General features: G+C 47.6%; 1 protein-coding gene and 1 long non-coding RNA gene across 6 annotated transcripts in view; one reads left to right on the forward strand and one right to left on the reverse strand.

The window, feature by feature from the left end:
* The window catches only part of MYO7A (myosin VIIA), a 310031-nt gene that overhangs the window by 97819 nt on the left and 188647 nt on the right, over positions 1-23565 (forward strand). For all 5 annotated transcript variants that reach the window (XM_063951274.1, XM_063951272.1, XM_063951275.1 and 2 more), the window contains 2 exons: positions 13951-14064; positions 16288-16440. In XM_063951274.1, coding sequence (XP_063807344.1) covers positions 13951-14064; positions 16288-16440 — 267 coding nt within the window. The remainder of the gene's footprint in view (positions 1-13950; positions 14065-16287; positions 16441-23565) is intronic.
* LOC134997472 (uncharacterized) overlaps positions 1-23565 on the reverse strand; it is a 59320-nt gene that overhangs the window by 35006 nt on the left and 749 nt on the right. The gene's annotated exons all lie outside the window — the stretch shown is intronic.

Below are 23565 nucleotides of genomic sequence, written 5' to 3' on the forward strand. Positions count from 1 at the left end.
TTTTTTCTACATTTTTTGCATTTTTCCATACTTAACGATCCACATGGACTACGACTGGAACGGTAATCTGTGCTGAGCGCAGCGGTAGCAGAGCGAGGTACCTTGCCCAAAGCATGGCGAGAGAAGCGAGCCATGCGAGGGGACACACTGCACTAATTGGGGTTCCCGTCACTTTACGAAGAAAACGACACCAAAAACAGTCCAACTCATGTCGACCTTTTCACATGTCAACCTAGTACATGTCGACATAATGCCCACGTCGACCTTCAGTGGTCGACCTAATGACTGTCGACCTAAGTTGGGTCGACCCAACGACCCATACCCGAATTAGGCCCTAGGGTTCATTTTGTGTCAAAACCAAATAATCTACCACTGTGTTTTTGGCATATGGGAGGACACCAGAACACCCAGAGAAATTCCATGCAAACTCCACACAGATATAGCTTTGGTTGGAATCAAGCCCATGACTGTGCTATGAGGCAGCAATGTTTATTACTGCGCCACCATGCTGCCTCAATATCCACCATTTTGGCACGTTTGCAAAGTCAAAGTTCAACGTCTTTTTTCACAGCTCACACTCAGAGTTGTACGCAAGTTGATCTCTGAGACTCACATTGCGTGACTAGGATTACAGTCAGTGCTGATACTTGGCTGAACATCCAGTTGTACGCGTTACCCCTACATGTATGCTTGGCTTCATCATTATTAACGCACTCTTACATGGGCCCTATCCTTGGTGTAAGAAATGCATCTGAAATTAGACAGTCCTCTGCGTATGCACAACTCACCATTGCCCGCAATTCCGTCTACACGAGACGTCCATCACTAAACATAGCAGCATGTGGAGATACTGCCGCGATGCATATGACTCGGGGATCACCCACAGATGTGTATCTTCATCTACGGAGTATGCACGGAGCATTGCGCATAATACTTGCATGCAGCTCTGCATCTGTCCCATAAATACTTAACCCTTTCATGCATAGAGGACACTACAGTGGACAGCTGTTTTTAAGTCATTACCTCATTTAGAAATTATCTTTTCACATCACTAGTGCATCAGTATTCTCCACAGCGGTGAGCGGCATGCCAGCAGTGGCGGGGAGAACTGAGGAGGAAGCGGGGAGGACCAAATTGGGGAACTGGTGGGTTTGCCTAGGGGGGGTGGGTGGACCAAGCTGGGGAGAGGGGGGTACAGCATGGAATCTTACTTAGACTTGGGCAAAGATGAAGGGGGTCGCTTGCATCTTCATCCGGCAGGGGTTGGCTCCGAACTGTGAGCTCAGAGCCGGCTCCAGGCCTACTAGCACCCTGAGTGAGATTTTTTTTAAAGTGCTCCCTCCCCCAATGCGCGCGCCTGGGAAAGTGGGCGTGGCCTTGCAATTATATATTTCGTAATCAAACTGTAAATATATATAAATTATCACACACACACACACACACACACACACACACACAGCAGCCTTACTCATAATGCCCATATTAGTGCTCATTACACATAATGGCCACAGTGATAGCTTCTTACACATACTGCCCACAGTAATGCTCTTTACACATAATGCCCACCGTAGTGCATTACACATAATGCCCACAGTAGTGCCAGTTACACATAATGCCTCCAGTATAGTCAATACACATAATGCCCACAGAAGTGCCAGTTACACATAATGCCCACTGTTTTGTGCCAGATACACATAATGCCCACAGTAGTACCAGTTGCACATAATTCCTCCAGTATAGTGCGATACACATAATGGCCACAGTAGTGCCAGTTTCACATAATGCCTCCAGTATATTGCGATACACATAATGCCCCAGTACACAAAAGTGCCAGATACACATAATGTCCACAGTACACAGTTAGTGATGTTCTATCCGTCTGTCCTATTTGCAGTGCAGTTAATTATAGGTCAGAGTCCCACCAGACCTAGGGGCCCATTTATCAAAGTATATTTGCAAAAACACCCATTTTTGAGGGTTAGACGCAAATATAAGGTATTTTCTGAGTGTATGTTGAAGGGACCGCAGCAGATAGCCTATGGGCTACTCACCGCACTTGTGGCCGGGCAAAGGGTGCCCCCAGAACCCTCCCTGGAAGTGGCCTCTGTGTAGTGCAGTCATGTGTAATCAAACATGCGCAGACCCCCCGGCAGCCATCTGAGTACATCGCAGGGATACCCTCCTTTTGGAGCCCCTGTCCTGGCCTGCGGGTACTGGATGTTACATCCAGATTAAGAGATTGAATATTGCAATACGATACTGGGTGGTAAGATGCCGCCCAGTTCGTATTCAATGGGGGGTATTCAATTGTTTGAAAAGTCAGTTGGGTGTCTGTTTTTCCTATCTAATAGACTTGAAAAAACAGACACCCAACCGACTTTTCCAAACAATTGAATTACCCCAATATGTGATCAATGATAAATGGGCCCCCTAGACACTGATGGTCTGGTGGGACTTCTATCCACACACATATTTCTTTACCCTCCACATGATGATGACAGCAGCAGCACTTACTTCTATAGAGATGCGGGGAGAGGTGAGAGGGCAGCGGGGAACCTCCTCTGTCTGGTGTGCCGCTGCCAGAGTGCCTCACTGGTTCTGGTATGCTGAGCCCAGCCTGGCAGTGGATACGGAGCCCAAGGCTGGCGGTGTGTGCTCCGCACCCCTAGCATGCAGCGCTGTGGATGGGTACCTGGCCAAGGGGGAGGAGGCGGTCGCCGCAAGTCCCCTGGTGAGATGTCCACGCCAGGCTGCTGCTCTCCCAGCACGTATGCGGCTGGGTGCTGTCCTCCCTGCCCCGTCCTACCCAGAAGCACGCTATAAATAATTTTAAAAAAAGCTCACTTCAACCCCCGCCAGACAGAGAGGGATCCGAACAGGCATGGCGGCGAAACATCGGTGCTCCCCTTTGAGGGTGAAGCTCCCCACGGCCGCACGTGTCGAACGTTACTTGATCCGGCCCTGTGTGAACTGCACTGTGCAGCGGCAAGCAGCCCCATTTAGCTGGGAGGGTAGAGTGCTGGGGGCGCAGGGGATTTTTGCCAAGCGGACCACCCAAAAAATAACACTGGGGAGAACACTGTCCTCTTCTTAGGAGCTCTACCAAACTAGAAGGTATGCCACCTAGTGGCAGCTTTTAATTCCTACAAAATAATAAGGTCAAAATTAAATGGCTGAGAAAATCTCACCCGCACCGGACACTTCTAGGATTTCTGTAAAACATTTTTACTCCAAGATAGCAGATAGATAACTTTTTTAAATTGTAATTGATTTCAGATTATTATCATTAGTAGCAGATGCGGTAGTAGTGGCGGACGCTTTGTAAGTATTGTTTTTATTCAGACTCCAGACATTGGGGGTAATTCAGACCTGATCGCTAGGGTGCGTTTTTTGCAGCCCTGCGTTCAGATAGTCGCCGCCATCAGGGAGAGAGGGATAGGTCTGTGCAGGTGTGCGATCACATTTGCGATAGCTTTTTTCGAACCATCCTGCCGCTAGGCACCGATGCCTGGTGCAGATGTCCGGCGCGTCGGCGCATTGCTGTGCATATGCATGCGCAGTTCATAACCGATCGCCCACTGCGCGAAAACGCACAGCAGCTGTCAGGTCTGAATTACCCCCATTAAGTGCATCTACCAACAGGATTAACTACAGAGTAATGTAACACACACATGGCGGAGGTGGATCTCATGGATCAGTGTGGCGATGTTCCACAAACGTGGGAGATGGTACATTCGGGTGTTCTTTCACTTCCTTGATGTGACTTGTACAAACGTTCGGCTGCTGTATCCAATGTCCGGATTCAATGACAAGAATCAGTTGGATTTCAAAGCATCCATTGCTCAACCATTGATCTACGCTGGCTCTATGGAGCAACATCAAAGAGGAAGACCATGTGACACGCCACCGTCGTAAAACTAAGTACATCTGCATGCAGTGTCTTGAGCCTTTGTGCCCAGGGTGTTTCTCCAACTTTCATACTAAATGTTAAAATCATGTGAAAAAAGCTAACTTTCTAGGTATAAAGCAAAATCTGAAGTAAATGAAAATATTTGTGTTATAAATACTGAGGATATTTTGTTTCTGGGTGAATATATCCATAAATAGGCATAAAAAAATGTACAGTTTTCAACATAGAGGATTTCTTGTTTCTGAAGATAAAATACAGTAAGCAACATGTTAAGAACAATTTTGTTTTTATTCTTTATTTATTTTACCTTACTCTTCCATGATATTAGGGCAATTTTTTATGATGCAATTGCAAATGCATGTTGTCCACTCAAGTAGACGCGTGTATATCTGCCTTGATTTTAAATTTTTTTGTCTTTTTATAAGCCCTGAAGACTAATAAAAAAACTTTTTTTTTTAAATCCTGCATTAGGTTATGATAATTTTTTGCATGAAAGAGTTAATTAACTTTACCAATAGTACTTTTAATCAATGTAACAAAAGGGATTTCTGTAATTTCCACGGATCGGCGCAAGGGAAATGCTGCCTAATCGGAACCTTTGACTCAGGATTGGATGTCACCCCTTAATCCAAAAAAGTATACGAATCTAGAGCAAGATAGAGTCAAAGGCTTCCTTTGGTGCATAGGGGAAAACTTAAAAAATGAGGAAGTAATGGTACTTTCCTCGAATGAATGGTACAGTGTTTTGTTCAGCGTACCCCCACTCACGCTGATATGAGGTAAATTCAGCACATCAAGGTATCTTTTCTACTCTTATATCAAGATAATCCTGGATATCGTACCCCAACTCACACGGAAATGGGAATCTGGACTCCTATCAAGGTTTTTTTCAAATATCCTCTCACGGTAATTCATAAGGGTGTATCCTCCATATGTAATGACCTCATTTGCATGTGAAAAATGAGAAGAGAATATCCAATGTGTAGAAATTTCTTTACCATATATTACATATGAAATATGCAATTTTGGATCATTCCCACGTCTTGAAAAAGGTCCAAGAGACCGAAACGCGTCGACAGACCCCTGTGTGAGTAGCCATTTTCCGCTGAACAAAACACTGTACCATTCATTCGAGGAAAGTACCATTACTTCCTAATATTTTAAGTTTTCCCCTATGCGCCAAAGGAAGCCTTTGACTCTATCTTGCTCTAGATTCGAGTACTTTTAATCAAACTTCTGTACACAGAAAGGCTACTATTTTTTCTAAATAAATACACTATTAGCAGCAAAACCGTACTTGTCATGTAGTTTACATACCTCCCAACTGTCCTGATTTCAGCAGGACAGTCCCGCTATTCGGACACTGTCCTGCTGTCCCTCCCGCATGCAGCAGTGTCCAGCGGGCGGGTGGGGTGTGTGTGTGTGTGTGTGGGGAGGGGGGGGGGCAGTTGGGGAAGCTTTTGATCACCCGCTACTCTGCTAAGCAATGCAGCGAGTAATCTCTGAATAGATGTCGTGCGCACGCGCACAGCATCTATTCAGTGAGGGGAAGTGAGCCGGGGGCTACCCAGCTGCTCCGGGAGTGATGGGCATGCCCCCAGAATGGCAAAAACGGGTCCATGCCGTGAGGCCACGCACACTCGTCTGTGGCCACGCTCCCTCAAATATCAGGCTGCGCCCCCTAAGCCGAGCGGAGGTCCCGATTCGCTGAGAATAAAAGTTGGAAGGTATGTTATTATGTAATATGTAGGGTTTTGGTAGTTTATTTGTGTGCTATTACTGGCCTGTGATGGAATGAAGGGGATAGAGGACCAATGTGCAGTTACCTCCCTGGGGGCAGGTTTACTCTAAAGGGCCCCATACACTAGAACGATAATGCCCGATTTAATCCGATTCTGACCTTTTGGGCCGATGAATCGGATGAAAAGTGGCAAATCGGATGTGTTTTACACCCGATCCGATGCGTGGTCCCGTGAGCATCGGATCAGAGCCCCTAGGTCGTTAGTGCTGCACTGGTGATAAATCGTATCCCACAGGCATGGCTGCGATCACATACGATACATTGTATGCAAAAGGACCGCATACAATGTATCGTATGCGATCCTGCCGCCCGGGAAGCTGCCAGGCGGTTCAAGGGAAATCGTATGCGACATGAGCAGGCTTTTTCAACCAGTGGGCCGCGACCAGTTGCAAGGTGTGCAGCGGAGCCAGAGCAGCTTCCTGCACCTTCAGAGTGAACTGTTGGCCCGGGCTCTTCTTAGAGGATCAGTCGTGCTCCAGCCGTGACGTATGCTTTGAAGACGCAGCGGTGTGATATCATAGGTCACGGCCGCCGCGTATCACCAGCCAGCCCACCCGCCTCCATACACATCTTCCAGTTCCCGCCTGCATACACAGCTTTCCTTCCCCACCCTCATCCACACCTGCCCGACCGCCCGCTGCTCAGTATCCGCAGCACTCCACTATGAACAACCCCCGCCACTGAGGGACAGGGAGGAGGACAGCTGACCGGTAGGGGCTAATATTTGTTATTTTATTTCTAATGTGGGGAGAAATAGGATTTATGGATTTATGTGGGGAACAATGTGAATAATTCATGTGGGGAGCAATAGGATTTATGTGCGGAGCAATAGGATTTATGTGGGGAGCAATGTGATTGTTTTTTCTGTGTAGGCCAATGTATGTGTGGATTTTTTTTACTGTGAGGGCCAATGTGTGTGTTTTGGTTTTTTCCTGTGGGGAACTGATGGTGTGCCTTGGCAGTTTTAAAATATTGTTCGGTGTGCCGCGAGTAATAAAAGGTTGAAAATCACTGGACATGAGGTCCCACATGTCGCTGTAGTGTAGGGGGCCCTTAACACCATCTGTCACTCCTGCATCCTGCAGCGCCCTCTATCAAACACTCCAGGAACAACGACCTGTGTCTTTCAGGATGTCTTAAGCCCCATACACACTAGGCAATATTAAACATAGAAACATAGAATTTGACGGCAGATAAGAACCACTTGGCCCATCTAGTCTGACCCTTTTTTTACCATATTTTTTATCTCAAACCTTATTTGATCCTTATTTCTTTGTAAGTATATCCTTATGCCTATCCCATGCATTTTTAAATTGCTCTACTGTCTTAGCCTCTGCCACTCTGACTAGCCTTCCTCATTGCTTTGTTACATTGCTTACCTGCCTTTAAGTCACCTGAAATAGTGACTCCTAGTTCCCTTTCCTCCTCAGTAGTTTCCAGTAGAGTGCCATTAATACTATATTTAGCCTTTGGATTTTTGAGACCCAAGTGCATGATTTTGCATTTTTTGGCATTAAATTGTAATTGCCACACTCTTGACCATTCCTCTAGTCTACCTAAATTCTCAATCAATTCATACCTCCCAACTGTCCCGATTTTCGCGGGACAGTCCCGTTTTTTGGGGACTGTCCCGCTGTCCCACCCGCGGGCCGCAGTGTCCCGCGGTGGGGGGGGGGGGAGTTGGGAGGCTCTGTCTCTCGCTGCCCAATTTAGCAGAGCAGCGGTGAATAGACGCTGTGCGCATGCGCACAGCGTCTATTCACTGGAGTCAGAGGGAGAGGGGGCATGCCAGCGGCTCACAGAGCGCTGGGCATGCCCCCTCAGTGATGAAAATGGGGCGTGGCTCGCAATCGCGGGTACTCCGTGAAGTCATGCCCCCTTTTCATAGGTCACGCCCCTTTTTCGGGAGCGCGCGCGGCTTCGCCACGTATGTGTCCCTCTTTCTCCTAGTGAAAAGTTGTGAGGTATGATCAATTGTTATACCCCACCTGGTGTGTCTACCCTGCTGCATACCTTTGTGTCATCTGCAAAAAGGCATACTTTCCCTTTAATGCCATTTGCAATGTCACCAATAAAGATATTAAAAAAGCACTGGTCCAAGTACAGATCCCTGGGGTACTCCACTCGTAACATTTCCTTCCTGTAAATGCACTCCATTTACCACAACTCTCTGTTTTCTATCCTGCAACCAAGATATTATCTATTCAATAATCTTAGTATCCAGTCCCAAGATTCCAAGTTTATTTAGCAGTCTGCGATGTGGAACAGTGTCAAAAGCCTTACTAAAGTCTAGATAAGCTATATCCGCGGCTCCACCTTTATCCATCACTTTAGTCACACAGTCAAAAAGATTTGTTTGACATGATCTCTCCCCAGTGAATCCATGCTGATTGGGATCCTGTAAATTGCTGGATTTGAGATAATCTACAACTCTTTCTTTTAAGAGTGTTTCCATCAATTTCCTTACTACTGATGTAAGACTCACTGGCCTGTAGTTGTTTGCCTCTTCCTTGCTTCCACTTGTCACTGACCTAGGTTGAGGGTATTGTGAACTCGGGGGTTCTCCCGATGGTAGGGGAGAGGAACCACAGTTGGGTCGGAACAGGGATGGCTTAATATAGGTCTTCCTCATACAGGACTCTGACAGTAAAGCTTGGTGAAAATATTAAAGAACTTTATTGCAGGAAGAGAGCAACACAATGTCACATAGCAGAGAAGGAACGTATGGGGGAATGTCCAGGCCTATAGGAGAACTTGTAAGCAATGCTAAGGATTCCAGGAAAAGAAGTACTTGTGAATGTTGGTACAAGATAATAATGGCTGAAGAACTTGTAAGTGATGTTTTTAAAGATACTGGTGATTTGAAGAACTGGTGAACGGTGGTTAAAGACTGTGATGATTTGTATGACTTGAGAGCGGTGACTAAAGATACTGATGATTTATAAAACTTGTGAGCGGTGGTTAAAGACACTGATGATTTGTAGAACTTGAGAATGGTGGTTAAAGACACTGATGATTTGTAGAACTTGAGAACGGTGGTTAAAGACACTGATGATTTGTATGACTTGAGAGCGGTGATTAAAGACACTGATGATTTGTAGAACTTGAGAACGGTGGTTAAAGACACTGGCAACTTGCAAAACTTGGGAGCGGTGGTTAAAGACACTGATGATTTGTATAACTTGAGAGCGGTGATTAAAGACACTGATGATTTGTAGAACTTGAGAGCGGTGATTAAAGACACTGATGATTTGTAGAACTTGAGAGCGGCGTTTAAAGACACTGATGATTTGTAGAACTTGAGAGCGGCGTTTAGCCCGCAGCACACGCTGACTCCAGGAAGCACTGGTGACTGGATTGCAGAGAAACACACCAGCCGCAGTATATGCTGAACTGTGCAGCAACTGGCACCTGGAAGTGCCGGAGACACTGGGGTACGACTGCAGAGAGATACGTCGGGAACAAAAGCACTGGCATCCACGTCAGGGGAAAAGACGATACTCAGGCGCCGAGGCTCTGCCCGGCGTCTGACTTTAAATCTCGTGCCTCCGCTGGATTGGCGGAACAGTCTGATGACGTCACCTGCTCCCCGCCCACGTGATGCCGGGTGTCATGGCGGCGCCCCTGCCCCGGGGAACCGTCGTGAGCCGCGCCAGCCAGACGCCGGAGCCCGTGGACCACCGAAGGCGGAGGCCGCAACACAGACCAGCAGGCACGCAGGGGTAAGCGCGGTGAACGCCGCCTATGGCGTGTGACACCACTTTTGTGCAGTGGGACTATGTTTGCTTTTTTCCAGTCCTCTGGAATTCGTCCTGTAGCTAATGACTGGTTGAATAATTCTGTCAATGGTGCTACCAGCACCTCTTTAAGTTCTTTTAGTATCCTTGGATGTATCCCATCTGGCCCCATAGATTTATCCACTTTCAGCTTTGAGAGTTCTGTTAGGACCTTCTCCTCTGTAAATGTACTTGTTTCATTTTCCTGAATATGCCTGCTACTTAACTATGGCCCCTTCCCCTCTCTTTCAGTAGTGAATACTGAGCAAAAATAATTATTAAGATGATCTGCTATTACATTGTTTCCCTCAACAAGGCTCCCAGTCTCTGTCTTTAGTTTTATTATTCCGCCTTTTGTTTTTCTCCTTTCGCTTATATACCTAATAAAAGTTTTGCCTCCTTTACCCACTGACTGGGACATTTTCTCCTCAGCTTGTGCCTTTGCACTTCTGATTATCTTCTTAGTCTCCTTCTGTCTAACAAGATATATCTGTTTGTCTTCATTATTTTGTGTCTGCTTATATTTCCTAAAAGCCATCTTTTTTGCTTTCACAATATTTGTTACTTCTTTTGCAAACCACACTGGCTTCCTTTTCCTTGTGTTTTTCATAACACTTTTGATACAAAGGTCTGTTGCCTTTAATATTGCACTTTTTAATGTTTCCCACCTCTCCTGCACTGCTTCCAAGTTCCTCCACTCTGCCAAAGAATCGCTGACACATTTTCCCATCCCTACAAAATCAACCTTCCTAAACTCCAACACCTTTGTTTTTGTATGGGAAGAGTCAGTCTCTGGGGTATATTCAATTGAAGTCGGATCCATTCTGACATTCATTTGTCGGAATGGATCCGACCTGGCCTATTCAACGGACATCTCAATTCAACTTTTACAAAAGTCGAATTGAGATGTGGAGGGGGGAGACGGGGGAGAGCCGCGGGCAGTCGGGGGAGAGCAGCAGCCGCTGCTGTAGCGCTGCTCTCTCCCGTCTGCCCGCGGCCCTCCCCCGTCCCTCCTGTCTCACAGCCGCCGCTCCATCCCCCGTCCCAGCCGCCGCTCTGTCCCCCGTCACAGCAGCTGCTCTGTCCCGCTGCCCGTCTCCCCCTCTCTCACAGCCGCCGCTCACGGCAGCGTCCACCCGGCTCCAGCAAGTGAGGTCTCGCTTGCTTGAGCCGGGTGGATGCTGCTGTGAGCGGCGGCTGTCCTCCAGCGCTGCTCACCCCATCCCCGCCTCGGCTCTCCTGCTCTAATCCCTCATCTCAGTCCGACATTTTTTTATGTCGGACTGAGATGGTCGAAAAGGGGGCCAAAACCTGTCGGTTTTGGCCCGGTTTTCGACACAAGCACGTGCTTTTCGACAAGTCTTTTCGACAGACGCAGTTTTCGACTTCAATTGAATATACCCCTCTGTCTTTATGCTGAACCATACTGCTTGATGATCACTGGATCCCAGGTTTTCCCCCACTTTTACGGCCGATATTCTGTCTCCATTTGTAAGTATTAAGGGGCCTATTTATTAACATTATTTTTACTAAAATAATGTGAAAAAGGGTGTTTTCACATTATTTTAGTATCACCTGAATGCATTAAAGGGCATTTGGAGCAGTTTTTATGAAAAACTGCTCCAAACCCTTTTTTCACTTTTTTTTTAGCAACCCACATCACATTCCCCATACTCAGTGGCGTAACTAGACATTTTAGTGCTGTGTGCAAGAAACAGCGTCGGCGCCCCCCCCCCCCCATATACAAAAAGTCGCTGCAGCCGTAGGCGCACGGCAAAAATATAGGGACGTGGCTTCATAGGGAAGTGGCGTGGCCACAGAGCTCCCTTTTTATACATTACGGCAGGCAGCGCTCCCTTTTAAACAGTACGGCAGGCAGAGTTAGAATTATTAAAAATGCAGGTCCAAACTATTTTATTAATACAAATTACAATATCTATAATAATTCAAAGAACATAGTAAAAGCCAATACACTAAATGAGGGAGATCCAGTCAAGATCCCGGCGGTCAGGATCCCGGCATACTGACCTTAGGATCCCGACACTAATTGGAATGCCGACACTGGCATCCCAAATAGGGTCAGTTGCCCGGCGCCGGAATCCAGACTGCCGTGATCCCAAACGAGCAAGTAAAGGGACACTGAAGGCGTAAGCCGTGGGGGAGGGACAGTGGCGGGGGGTGTTAGGTTTAGGCTACGGGGGGAGGGTAAGGGCTAGGTTGCGCCCCAGGGGGTTAGGTTTAGGCTGCTGGGATCACAGCAAGTATATGTGTCTCTAAACTACATAAAATATGTGGTATATCATCTCTGTGTCATCACAGAGTTAAGGGGGAGATGGAGTGCTATTAGGGGGGCGGTGACTATAGGGAGGGTGATTGTTATGGGAATACTGATGGTGCTGCTGCTGCCCTGGAGGAGGGGGGTGATCGCGGGGAGGGGGGTGGCCTGCATGTGGGCAAGAAGAGACATACCGGCATTGCTAATTGCTGAAGCCTCTTCTGTCCGCCTCCTCCTCTGTCCCAACTCCCGCACAATCCTCCAGTCCATGCCTGATATTCGTTGGCCGACCCACCCCATCGCTATTGGCCAGGGATCTGTGTGGCAGGCGGAGCTCTGGGCAGCATGCAGGGAGCCGTCCACCACACAAACGGGACGCGGCACCCGGCAGTTAAGTACTGTATTGTGGAGTCTTGTCCGGGCAGCGTCAGCCGGCGGTTTTCTGCATTATTAATAAAATAAAAAAATCCGCCGCTGGCGCTGCCTACAGCAGACAGCTCTGCAACACGTATCGGGGGTCAGAGCGCATGATGCGTCCTTAGGTTTAGTGCGCTGTGTGCAATGCCCACTGCGCACACAGGTAGTTACAGCACTGCCCATACTTATAATGGGAAATGTGATGTGGCCCAAATTTACTAAAAAAAAAAAAAATGTGAAAAAATACCGCAGTGTGCCCTGTGATAATCTCGCCAGCTCAGGCTGGCGAGTTCACAGGACAGCACTGCGTAAATGTGGCATTTGCCCAGCTTTCTCTGCCCCTGGCAGAGAAAGCTAAGCGGGACCCGGCTCCGATGGACACACAAGCTGATCACAGTGTAAAAAAAGTTAAAAAAAAACAAAACATACTCACCTCTCCAGGGAGCCGGTGTCCGCTGCTCCGGTGAGCGCTGCCAGGTGCCTGTCCCCCATACGCTACACTGTGACCCCGGTGCAATAAGCTGATGCTGCAAAACGGCAGCGCACTTTACAGCACCGGGGGTCACAGCGCAGGAGAAGGACCCGGCGCCCGGCAGCCTCCTGAAGCAGCGCAGAGCGGCTCCCTGGACTGATGAGTATATTATCCTGCTTGGGGGGTCCGCGGCGTGCGGGGGTAGTCGCAATGGGGGGGTGTCGACTGGGCGACAGCGGCGATGTCAGCAAGGGCAGCGCATGCGCAGCAGGACATTGGGGTATTTTTTACAAAAAATACCTCGATGATGCTGCAAAGAGGCATCGCAGGGACAGCTTGACTGCAAGCTCTGTTCCTGCACGCGATAATTGATACATCCCTGCGATGTAATCAGTTATCGCAGTGCGAGTTGGGGCGATTTTCTCACCTGTCATCCGCATCCTGGATGCGGATGGTGATAAATAGGCCCCTAAGTCTAATGTTTTGTCTTTCCGAGTGGGCTCCCTCACCGATTGGTGGAGGGATGCTCCCTGAAGGGAATTTAAAATGTCCCTACTTCTAGTGGAACTAGCAACAGACAATATTGCTCCGAAAGGGTTTTCTGAGCAATATTGTTCACATTATCACCTAGTCTGTACACTCAATATCGTTAACGTTATGTACATGAACATGTACAGACGAGGGAGGTCCTCGTTAACGACAGCCATGTTACAGCTGCAGCATGGCCGTCGCTCCCCACGCCCCCACGCTGGCGATCTCTTCCCTGCCGGCATTGCCAATTGGTGCATTGTCGTCGGTGGGGACTCGTTTAGTGTGTATGGGCCACACAGAAGAAATGTCATATAATGATGTCAAAGTAAAACAATAATGTATGGGGCAGCTTATTCACTATATCATTGTACTGTGATGCTGCATGCAGTGTTCTGAGTCGCTACGCTTGCACCACGGATGGTCCAGTTATAGCCCAGCCCTATAGAAAGCCACTACACGCCCCCCCCCCCCCCCTTACTTGCTGCATATGTAGGTCCCAATTTCTGCATTTATAGACCAATGGGCCTGTGTAGCCCTCTGTCATCTTTGAGGTATAGCTTGCGAGCAGGACCCTCTGACCTCCCTACTCGTTTGTATATAGTTTTTTTTTTTTTTTTGGGGGGGGGGGGGGGGGGTCGCATTGTAAACTCTGCTTTCCTGTAAATATTACCTTGTAAATACCAGATAATATACACATAATAATAGAATTAGAATCTGTAAGGGTCAGAATTAAAAATCCTGACACACATCTACTGTGCTTTGTTACAGGGCGATTATGTCTGGCTGGACCTCAAGACGGGGCGAGAGTTCGATGTTCCGGTCGGAGCAGTGGTTAAGCTCTGTGACTCCGGTCAGATCCAGGTTCTGGATGATGAAGGAAATGTATGTATCTAGATTTATATATAACAAGAGCGGTCCGCACTACGAGCAGAGGTGGATTTAGGGGTCAGTGCGCCCCTAGGCACAACAGTAATATTCACCCGCCCAATTTTATTATTTTCATTGGTTATAAGCCCCCATTTAATGATTGCCAACTTAAAATATTAAATAAAATAAAAAAGCAATGAACTGTAACTTTTTTTTTGTATGTTTAAAAATCTATACATATTTACTAAGTAGGACAACTTCTAGGGGCGGACTCTGCATGTCCTATCTGTTTCTACTGTTCAAGATAGCGTACGGTACAGTAAAGAGGAAATATTTAGTAGTTACTGGTAAATTTCAGACAGACAGTATTAAAACAAGCATCCAAGTGCTCCCCCAACCAGTGGTGCCCCTAGGCACATGCCACACATGCCTAAAGGGAAATTCACCACTGGCTACAAGAGCTAGTAAGAGAGGAACAAGAGGGATTTAGCTGAGATGCCTCCCCACCGGCGGTGGATACTGCCTCTTAAGGCATCACACTTGTAACATACTTACCTACATTCTGGCTGCTCTCTGCGGGAGAGAGCAGCCAGGTCGGCTCAGAGGGCGGGCAGGGGTGGCTATGACGTCGAGGAGAGGGTGGGCCGGAGGCGGAGAAAGGGTGGAATGGGGGTGGAGCAAGGGCGTGGTCATGATGATGCCTCTTTTAAGCCACGCCCCCGCTCTGTAATGCCGCGATCACCGGCATTACACTGCAGGGAGCGTGGCTATGATGACGCGATTCAGCAAGAATCGCGTCATCAACTGCCCGGACCGCCCACTTTACACACTAAGTGGGCGGACGGGCAGGGGGGACCCCACGTATCGGGAGACTTGCCTGCTCTTCCGGGGGACCGGGAGGGTCACCCGATTTTCGGGAGCCTCCCGGCCATTCCGGGAGAGTAGGCAAGTATGACTTGTAGTAATCCCGCCCCCAGACTTCTGTGAACTAGCCAATGGGAGTCTGGGGACATACTTAGAAGGAGTGTGATGCCTTATGCTGAGACCCTGGTTCTGTATGGTGCCTACAGTTGGGGCAGCACGGATGGTGTAGTGGTTAGCATTACTGCCTCACAGCACTGAGGTCATGGGTTCGACTCCCACCATGGCTCTACCTGTGAGGAGTTTGTATATTCTCCCCGTACTGGCGTGGGTTTCCTCCGGGTACTCCGGTTTCCTCACACAATCCAAAAATATACTGGTAGGGTAATTGGATGCCAACACAAAATTAACCCTAGTATGAATGTGTGTGCGTGTACATGTGATAGGGAATATAGAGTGTAAGCTCCACTGGGGCAGGGACCGATGTGAAAGGGCAAATAGTCTCTGTAAAGCACTGCGGAATATGTGTGCGCTATATAAATAACTGGTAATAAATAATAAATAAATAAGAGCATGTATGTTTATTTGTGCTAAGTAGGCTCCCCCCTGCACTATATGGCTGGCGCTGCAACCACCGCTGATCCCAACCCTTGCTGTTGCAATGATAGACTTCGAGATTCCTGCGTCCCTTCCTATTGGCTGAATGTTTAGTATGAATGTACTAGCGTATATTACTTGTTGCAATGTAGTGAGAAGCCATCTCTTTGGAGCATGTGATGGCGTGCCGATGGGGGAATGTCTAAAAGCACAGGTGGGGTTCCTGGTCAGGGAGAGTTGGAGCTCCCAGCTCCCCGGGGTAACTGTGAGGTCTCTCAGTAATCAGGGACTTTCACAGACATCGCTGAGACAATAGTCAGCTATGCTCAGGGCAGTCGAGAGCCGGGCTGGGCCCTGGTACTTTTCAAGGGGTGTGGCCTAATCACAGGAGGTGTGGTCATGTACCCTTAGAAAAAAATACTGAAAAACATAGTATTTTAAGCACCTCCATGGCCACACTGCAGCCCAGTACACAGCAGCGTGTGCTGGGCTGAGGAGAAGAGCTGCAGCTGCTGCGGCCAGGTAAGGGGGAGGGAGCCTGGGCCCCTACTGGACCCTCACTGGGCCCCTCCATCAGACCTGGGCCCGGGTAATTTGTACCCTCTCCCCCCTCTCTCTGCACCACTGGCTATGCTTCATTGTAGTGATTCATAAGACATAAGGTGAGTGCCCAGCCTAGGAAACAAATGGCTAGGTCCCAATACGAGTAGCAGAGAGGTGGTAAGTTGTCTCTGTTCCCCATCCTATAATAATGACTCCATTGGTTGATTTCACTTACAGGAACACTGGATTTCTCCGCAAAATGCCACACACATCAAACCAATGCACCCCACCTCAATCCACGGGGTGGAAGACATGATCCGCCTGGGAGATCTCAACGAGGCCGGGATCCTTCGTAACCTGCTCATTAGATACCGGGATCACCTCATATATGTGAGTGACGGGGTTCTGTGACGTGTCTCTGATTTTTATATATATATTATTTGTCATTTCTTAGGCTGACAGGCTGGAATTGTTGTGTGTCTGTCAAATCTGTGTATAAGATTTCTACATATTTCCAATTATGAATGTTAGGCAGCGGTATTCCCCAAGGATATTGGTTCAGTCACAAAATGGCCGCCTCCTTTGTGTGTCGGCTGCAGGTGCCCTGAATCTAAGCAATTGCTTGCGGTGTTACAATGCAAATAAATGAACTGTGTCTGAACAAATTGCAGTGGAGCCAAGTGAGAAGAATTTTATGTATGTGTTGTGGGCTTAGATGGCTGACCCGGCAACGGTAACCGAGCGCCATGTTTACGAGTTTGTACCAGTGCCTGAGGGAGATAATTATGACCCACAGACATCCTCAGCCCTGGCTGAAGTGTATTGTTCAGCTACACACTATCTGCATTAAGGTTTAATGTGCTGGTTGAAGTATGCTTCTGCTGCCATTGTGTGAGGAGAATTAACCCTCGCATCGCCCTGAATTATTCATGATAAGGAAGGCAGATGGGTTTCAGGAGCATAGCTGGTGTGTGACCTTCTATTACGTATGCAGATACAGCAATGCTGCCAGCATCAACAGAGTTTTAGTAAACATTGGGATTACTACTTACTTACTTACTTACTGAATGCAATGTTATTTACCTCTGGCTTTACATGGGGTTAGCACATACCAGGCATTATGCTAATCGCTGGCTGTAGCGCTGGTAGAGTGTTTGTGAGCTGCTCAGCCAGTCCCTGACAGCTTCCTCCTATACACAGCTCTGCAGGGGATATCTGGTGTGCGCAGGGATTGCGTATAGCCCCTTGTCTATGATGGAGGAGTGTATATGCTATTAGCATCTGCTGATGGTTTTATTTGCTGACGCAGCATTGTGCTTACATCGTGGGATAGTGATGTTATCATGCAGTGGGGGCAGGGTCATCCAGTGGGGCAGCGTCATCATGATGTAGTGGGGGCAGGGGCATCATGACGCAGGTGGGGGCAGAATCATCATGATGCAGTGGGGGCAGGGTCATCATAATGACGCAGTGGGGGCAGAGCCAAAATGACACAGTGGGGGCAGGGTCATAAGTGGGGGAAGGGTCATCATGATGCAGTGGGGCAGGGTCATCATGATGTAGTGGGGGCAAGGGCATCATGATGCAGTGGGGACAGGGTCATAATTGGGGACAGGGTCATCATGATGCAGTGGGGCAGGGTCATCATGATGTAGTGGGGGCAAGGGCATCATGATGCAGTGGGGACAGGGTCATAATTGGGGACAGGGTCATCATGATGCAGTGGGGCAGGGTCATCATGATGTAGTGGGGAAGGGTCACCATGATGCAGTGGGGGCAGGGTCACCATGATGGAGTGGGCGCAGGGACACCATGATGCAGTGGGAGCATGTTCATCATTATGCTGTGGGGGACGGTAATCATGACGCAGTGGGGGTAGGGTCATCATTACGCTGTGGGGGAAGGGTAATCATGATGCAGTGGGGGTAGGGTCATCATGATGCAGTTGGGGCAGAGTCATTATGACGCATTGGGGCAGGGTTCACGACGCAATGGAAGCAGTGTCCTCATGAAGCAGTGGAGGCAGGACCATCATAATGCAGTGGGGGCATGGTCATAAGTGAGAGCAGGGTCATCATGATGCAGTGGGGGAAGGGTCATCATGACGCAGTGGGAGAAGGGTCATCATTACGCTGTGGGGGAAGGGTCATCATGACGCAGTTGGGGCAAGGTGATTATGACGCATTGGGGCAGGGTTCACGACGCAATGGAGGCAGCGTCGTCATGAAGCAGTGGAGGCAGGGTCATCATAATGCAGTGGGGCAAGGTCATAAGTGAAGGCAGGGTCATCATGATGCAGTGGGGGAAGGGTCATCATTACGCTGTGGGAGACGGTAATCATGACGCAGTGGGGGCAGGGTCATCATTACGCTGTGGGGGAAGGGTAATCATGATGCAGTGGGGGTAGGGTCATCATGATGCAGTTGGGGCAGTCATTATGACACATTGGGGCAGGGTTCATGACGCAATGGAGGCAGCATCGTCATGAAGCAGTGGAGGCAGGGTCATCATAATGCAGTGGGGGCATGGTCATAAGTGAGGGCAGGGTCGTCATGATGCAGTGGGGGCATGGTCATAAGTGAGGGCAGGGTCGTCATGATGCAGTGGGGGAAGGGTCATCATGATGTAGTGGGGGTAGGGCCATCATAACGCAGTTGGGGCAAGGTCATTATGACGCATTGGGGCAGGGTTCACGACGCAATGGAGGCAGCGTCGTCATGAAGCAGTGGGGGCAGGGTCATCATAATGCAGTGGGGGCATGGTCATAAGTGGGGGCAGGGTCATCATGATGCAGTGGGGGCATGGTCATAACTGGGCAGGGTCATCATGATGCAGTGGGGGCATGGTCATAAGTGGGGGCAGGGTCATCATGATGCAGTGCTACATTTGTGCTGCCCGCAGTCATGTCTATACATAGCATTCATACGGTGGATGTAATGTGAGCACCCCCAAAAAATGTATTAATCATAACAGAGCCCCAGCCACTGCTGCACAATGACATCACACAATGTATGGTGATGATATGAATCGCGTCAGCAGGGCTCCGCCCACTACAAGAGAGAGAATCACTATCATGGAGGGTGGTCCATTCAACAATGCAGGGTAATTATATTGGAGGATAGAAAGTTGGGGTATCCTTGTGGTCTAGGAGTGGTAGCTCTGCAGCCCAGGGATGTCAAAGGCATCAATTTGATGTATCCACGCCCACACTGTGATATGGCCACGCCCACTCTCCCACACCGTAATAATAAGCCTTTTTATAGATGGCAGCAGTCAGCAAATTATAAAAAATTTGAATTGTTAATTGATTCAGTAGCTCACCAAATAAAATTCTTAGATTTGCATTATCTTTAATATTAATTATATTTTCAAAAGGGCATAGATGAGAAAAACTACTGGATCAAACTGTTTCTCTGTTCTAGATTACTGCAGTTGATTGACTTGTACATTGCTTTTTACTGTGCTTTTCATTCCTTATGCCTTTGGTGTACTCTGCATTGGATCCAGAGAGCAGCTTTGTGTTGTATTCCTGGGAAATAGTAATTGGCCTTATGATATAAACACTGGGCTGAAACACATAGAAGAAAGAGAGATGGAAAAATGGTGGTTGTGTATGTAGTAAAAGTAGCATGAAGAAGCCAATGAATAATTAATCTGAAGGTGGAATTACTGTCATGTATAAGTGGGGTGTGGTATTGAAGGTCGACAGTGTCTAGGTCGACCACTATTGGTCGACATGTAACTAGGTCCACAGAGATTCTAGGTCAACATGGTCTCTATGTCGACTTGGTCTAGGTCGACAGGTCAAAAGGTCGACATGAGGTTTTTTTTAAATCTTTTTTGGTGTCGCTTTCGCCATGCAGTGACTTGGAACCCCAATTAGTGCACCGTGTCGCTTCTCTCGCCATGCTTCGGGCAAGGGGACTCGATCCGCTGCCGCTGCTCTCAACACAGGTTACCATTCCCAATCGTAGTCCACGTGGATCGTAAAGTATGAAAAAGTAAAAACAAAAATGTGAAAAACTCATGTCGACCTTCTGACCTGCTGACCTAGAGACCCTGTCAACCTAGAAACCCTGTCGACCGAGACACTGTCGACCTAAAGACTGCATACCGTATAAGTCAGTGATGGCTAACCTTGACACTCCAGCTGTTGTTGAACTACACATCCCAGCATGCCCTGCTACAGTTTTGTTATTTGGCCATGCTAAAACTGATGCAGGGCATGCTGGGATGTGTAGTTCAATAACAGCTGGAGTGTCAAGGTTAGCCATCACTGGTATAAGTGTATATCAGCTAGAAGAGTTTATACTCATTATCAATAATCATTATTTATTAATCTGTGAATGTACTATAAACAACTCCCCTGACCACACCACGCCGTGCGTCATAAAGGACAGTCTTTCCCAATGATAAATGCTATTTCTTATTTATTAACAGTCAATGCTAATTTTAAGCTTTATATGGTTAAATTGTTGTTATATATATTTCTATTATATTATTTTTTTTTTCTAAGACAAACTGTGGAGGAAGGGTAAGTATGATACACCGTATCCATCAACACGTCAGCATCTATTGTCTCCGTGTCGGCATGTTCATTTCACCATCTTCATCCCCGTGTCACCGGCCACCTTCCATATATCACTTACCCACTGTCATCAGCGCTACCCGCAACAGGATTTTACATCATTTTGTGCATGGAACAAAGTTTATGTACTCTGAACCAACAGAAAGCAACAGCATCACTATCTCTGTTGCGCTCAAAAAATTGTGGATTTCGGAATATTTTGGATATCGGATTTGCGGACAGGGGAGCCGCAGCCTGTAATAACAAACTTGAATAACGAAATAGGTTCAGCGCCATCTTAAGAGCACACTGACACGAAATTTCAATACTAGTAAAAAAATTCTTACAGGTCCTCATGTTAGAAAAGAATAACATCTGATAGCCAACGTTAATGGCTAACTGGCCAGTGGTACAGTAAGCACTATGGGGGACATTTACTAAGCAGTGATAAGAGCGGAGAAGTGAGCCAGTGGAGATATTTCCCCATCAACCAATCAGCAGCTCTGTATAATTTTATAGTATGCAAATTATAGATGTTACTTCAGTGCTGATTGGTTGCCATGGGCAACTTCTCCACTGGCTCACTTCTCCGCTCTTATCACTGCTTAGTAAATGTCCCCTATTTGTAGTTCCAGCGCAGACACATGCTTGCTGCAGATAGAGGTAAGAGCTGTCCGGGCATCACATCTGCTGAATCCCAGTGACAGTAACGTGTTCCGCTCACTGTCATGAAACATGGCTGTACATTTGCTTATCATCAGTTGCATGTACGTTACACACACAATTCCTTGTCAGACACCGTGTGCATGTTATATTTCTTATATCCTGTGTGTGTATACTCACAGTAACTGCAGTCTATACCCTGGATACAATATTTTTTTATATTGTTTATACTAAATGGGTTACTGCACTGAGCTTAACTGTAATATAATGTATATGCAGTTTCGGTGTACTAGTAGATGTCTCCTACCCCATCAGCCACTAGGTGGCGCCAATGTGTAAGTGTAAAATCATTTAAACCTGCTGGTGACAAGGGGGTGGGGCATATTATTTATATGGGGTACTAGACTTATCTCAAAATTTGCATGTTATACGCACCACTAAAATGACAAGATGCGACAAATCTATATTGCTAGCATATACTGACACCTGGGGCATGCGGACAAAATAGGCAGCCCCCTCTCCCCTAAATAGAATTATAAAAGATAAATAAAATATACTGTGTATATAAAATGAAATAAAAATAAATATACTGTAGATATATATATATATATATATATATATATATATATATATATAAATCCAGGGGCGGATCCAGAAAAAAATTACAGGGGGGGCACCATAAGTGGTTGTGCTATCTCACCCACTCCCCCACTCAGCAGCAGCAGCATTATGCAGTCTACTTTCTGACTTCAAGTACCCCCCTCTCCCCCTTAGTACAGCTTGCTCACCATTCAACCCCTCCCCAGCAGCAGCCCCTAGCTTCCAGTCACAGCACATCCAGTGATCGCGGTGAGCCAAAAAAAAAGTGGGTCCCAGGGACCCCTCACTTTTAAAAATTGGGGTCCTACCGGTCTTTTTCTGGGTCCCATCGGAATGAAGGTTCTTTTTAATCTTAATCTTGTTTGGACACTACAAAAGTGTTGCAAGGTGGGGGGATGGGGTGACAGTGCTGCTGGGCTGTGTAGCATGCAGAACACCCTGCTCCAGAGGTATAATTAGACATTTTGGTGCCCTTAGGCAGAAAGTGAATTGGTGTTCCACCTCCCAGATCGCAAAGTATAGGCAATGCGCGGGGAAGGCGCGCCGCAAATTTCAAGGGCGTGGCTTCATGTGGAAGGGGCGTGACCACATAATAGTGCCGCTTATACACATTGCACCATGTAGAACACTTTATACATATTGCGCCAGATAGAGCACGTTATACACTTTGCTCCAGGTACAGCACGTTATACACTTTGCTCCAGGTACAGCACGTTATACACTTTGCTCCAGGTACAGCATATTATACACTTTGCTCCAGGTACAGCACGTTATACACTTTGCTCCAGGTACAGCACGTTATACACTTTGCTCCAGGTACAGCACGTTATACACTTTGCTCCAGGTAGAAGACTTATACAAATTGCACCAGGTAGAGCACGTTATACAAATTGCACCAGGTAGAGCACGTTATACACATTGCGCCAGTTAGAGCACGTTATTATACACACTGAGCCAGGTAGAGCATGTTATACACATTGCGCCAGGCAGAGCACGTTATACACATTGTGCCAGGCAGGGCACATTATACACACTGCGCCAGGTAGAGCACATTATACACACTGCGCCAGGTAGAGCACATTATACACACTGCGCCAGGTAGAGCACATTATACACATTGCGCCAGGTAGAGCACGTTATACACATTGCGCCAGGCAGAGCACGTTATACACACTGCGCCAGGTAGAGCACATTATACACACTGCGCCAGGTAGAGCACGTTATACACACTGCGCCAGGTAGAGCACATTATACACACTGCGCCAGGTAGAGCACATTATACACACTGCGCCAGGTAGAGCACATTATACACATTGCGCCAGGTAGAGCACGTTATACACATTGCGCCAGGCAGAGCACGTTATACACACTGCGCCAGGTAGAGCACATTATACACATTGCGCCAGGTAGAGCACGTTATACACACTGCGCCAGGTAGAGCACATTATACACACTGCGCCAGGTAGAGCACATTATACACACTGCGCCAGGTAGAGCACATTATACACACTGCGCCAGGTAGAGCACATTATACACACTGCGCCAGGTAGAGCACATTATACACATTGCGCCAGGTAGAGCACGTTATACACATTGCGCCAGGCAGAGCACATTATACACACTGCGCCAGGTAGAGCACATTATACACACTGCGCCAGGTAGAGCACATTATACACACTGCGCCA

The sequence above is a fragment of the Pseudophryne corroboree genome, chromosome 2, assembly GCF_028390025.1.
Source record: "Pseudophryne corroboree isolate aPseCor3 chromosome 2, aPseCor3.hap2, whole genome shotgun sequence".
NCBI classification, from domain to species: Eukaryota; Metazoa; Chordata; class Amphibia; order Anura; family Myobatrachidae; genus Pseudophryne; species Pseudophryne corroboree.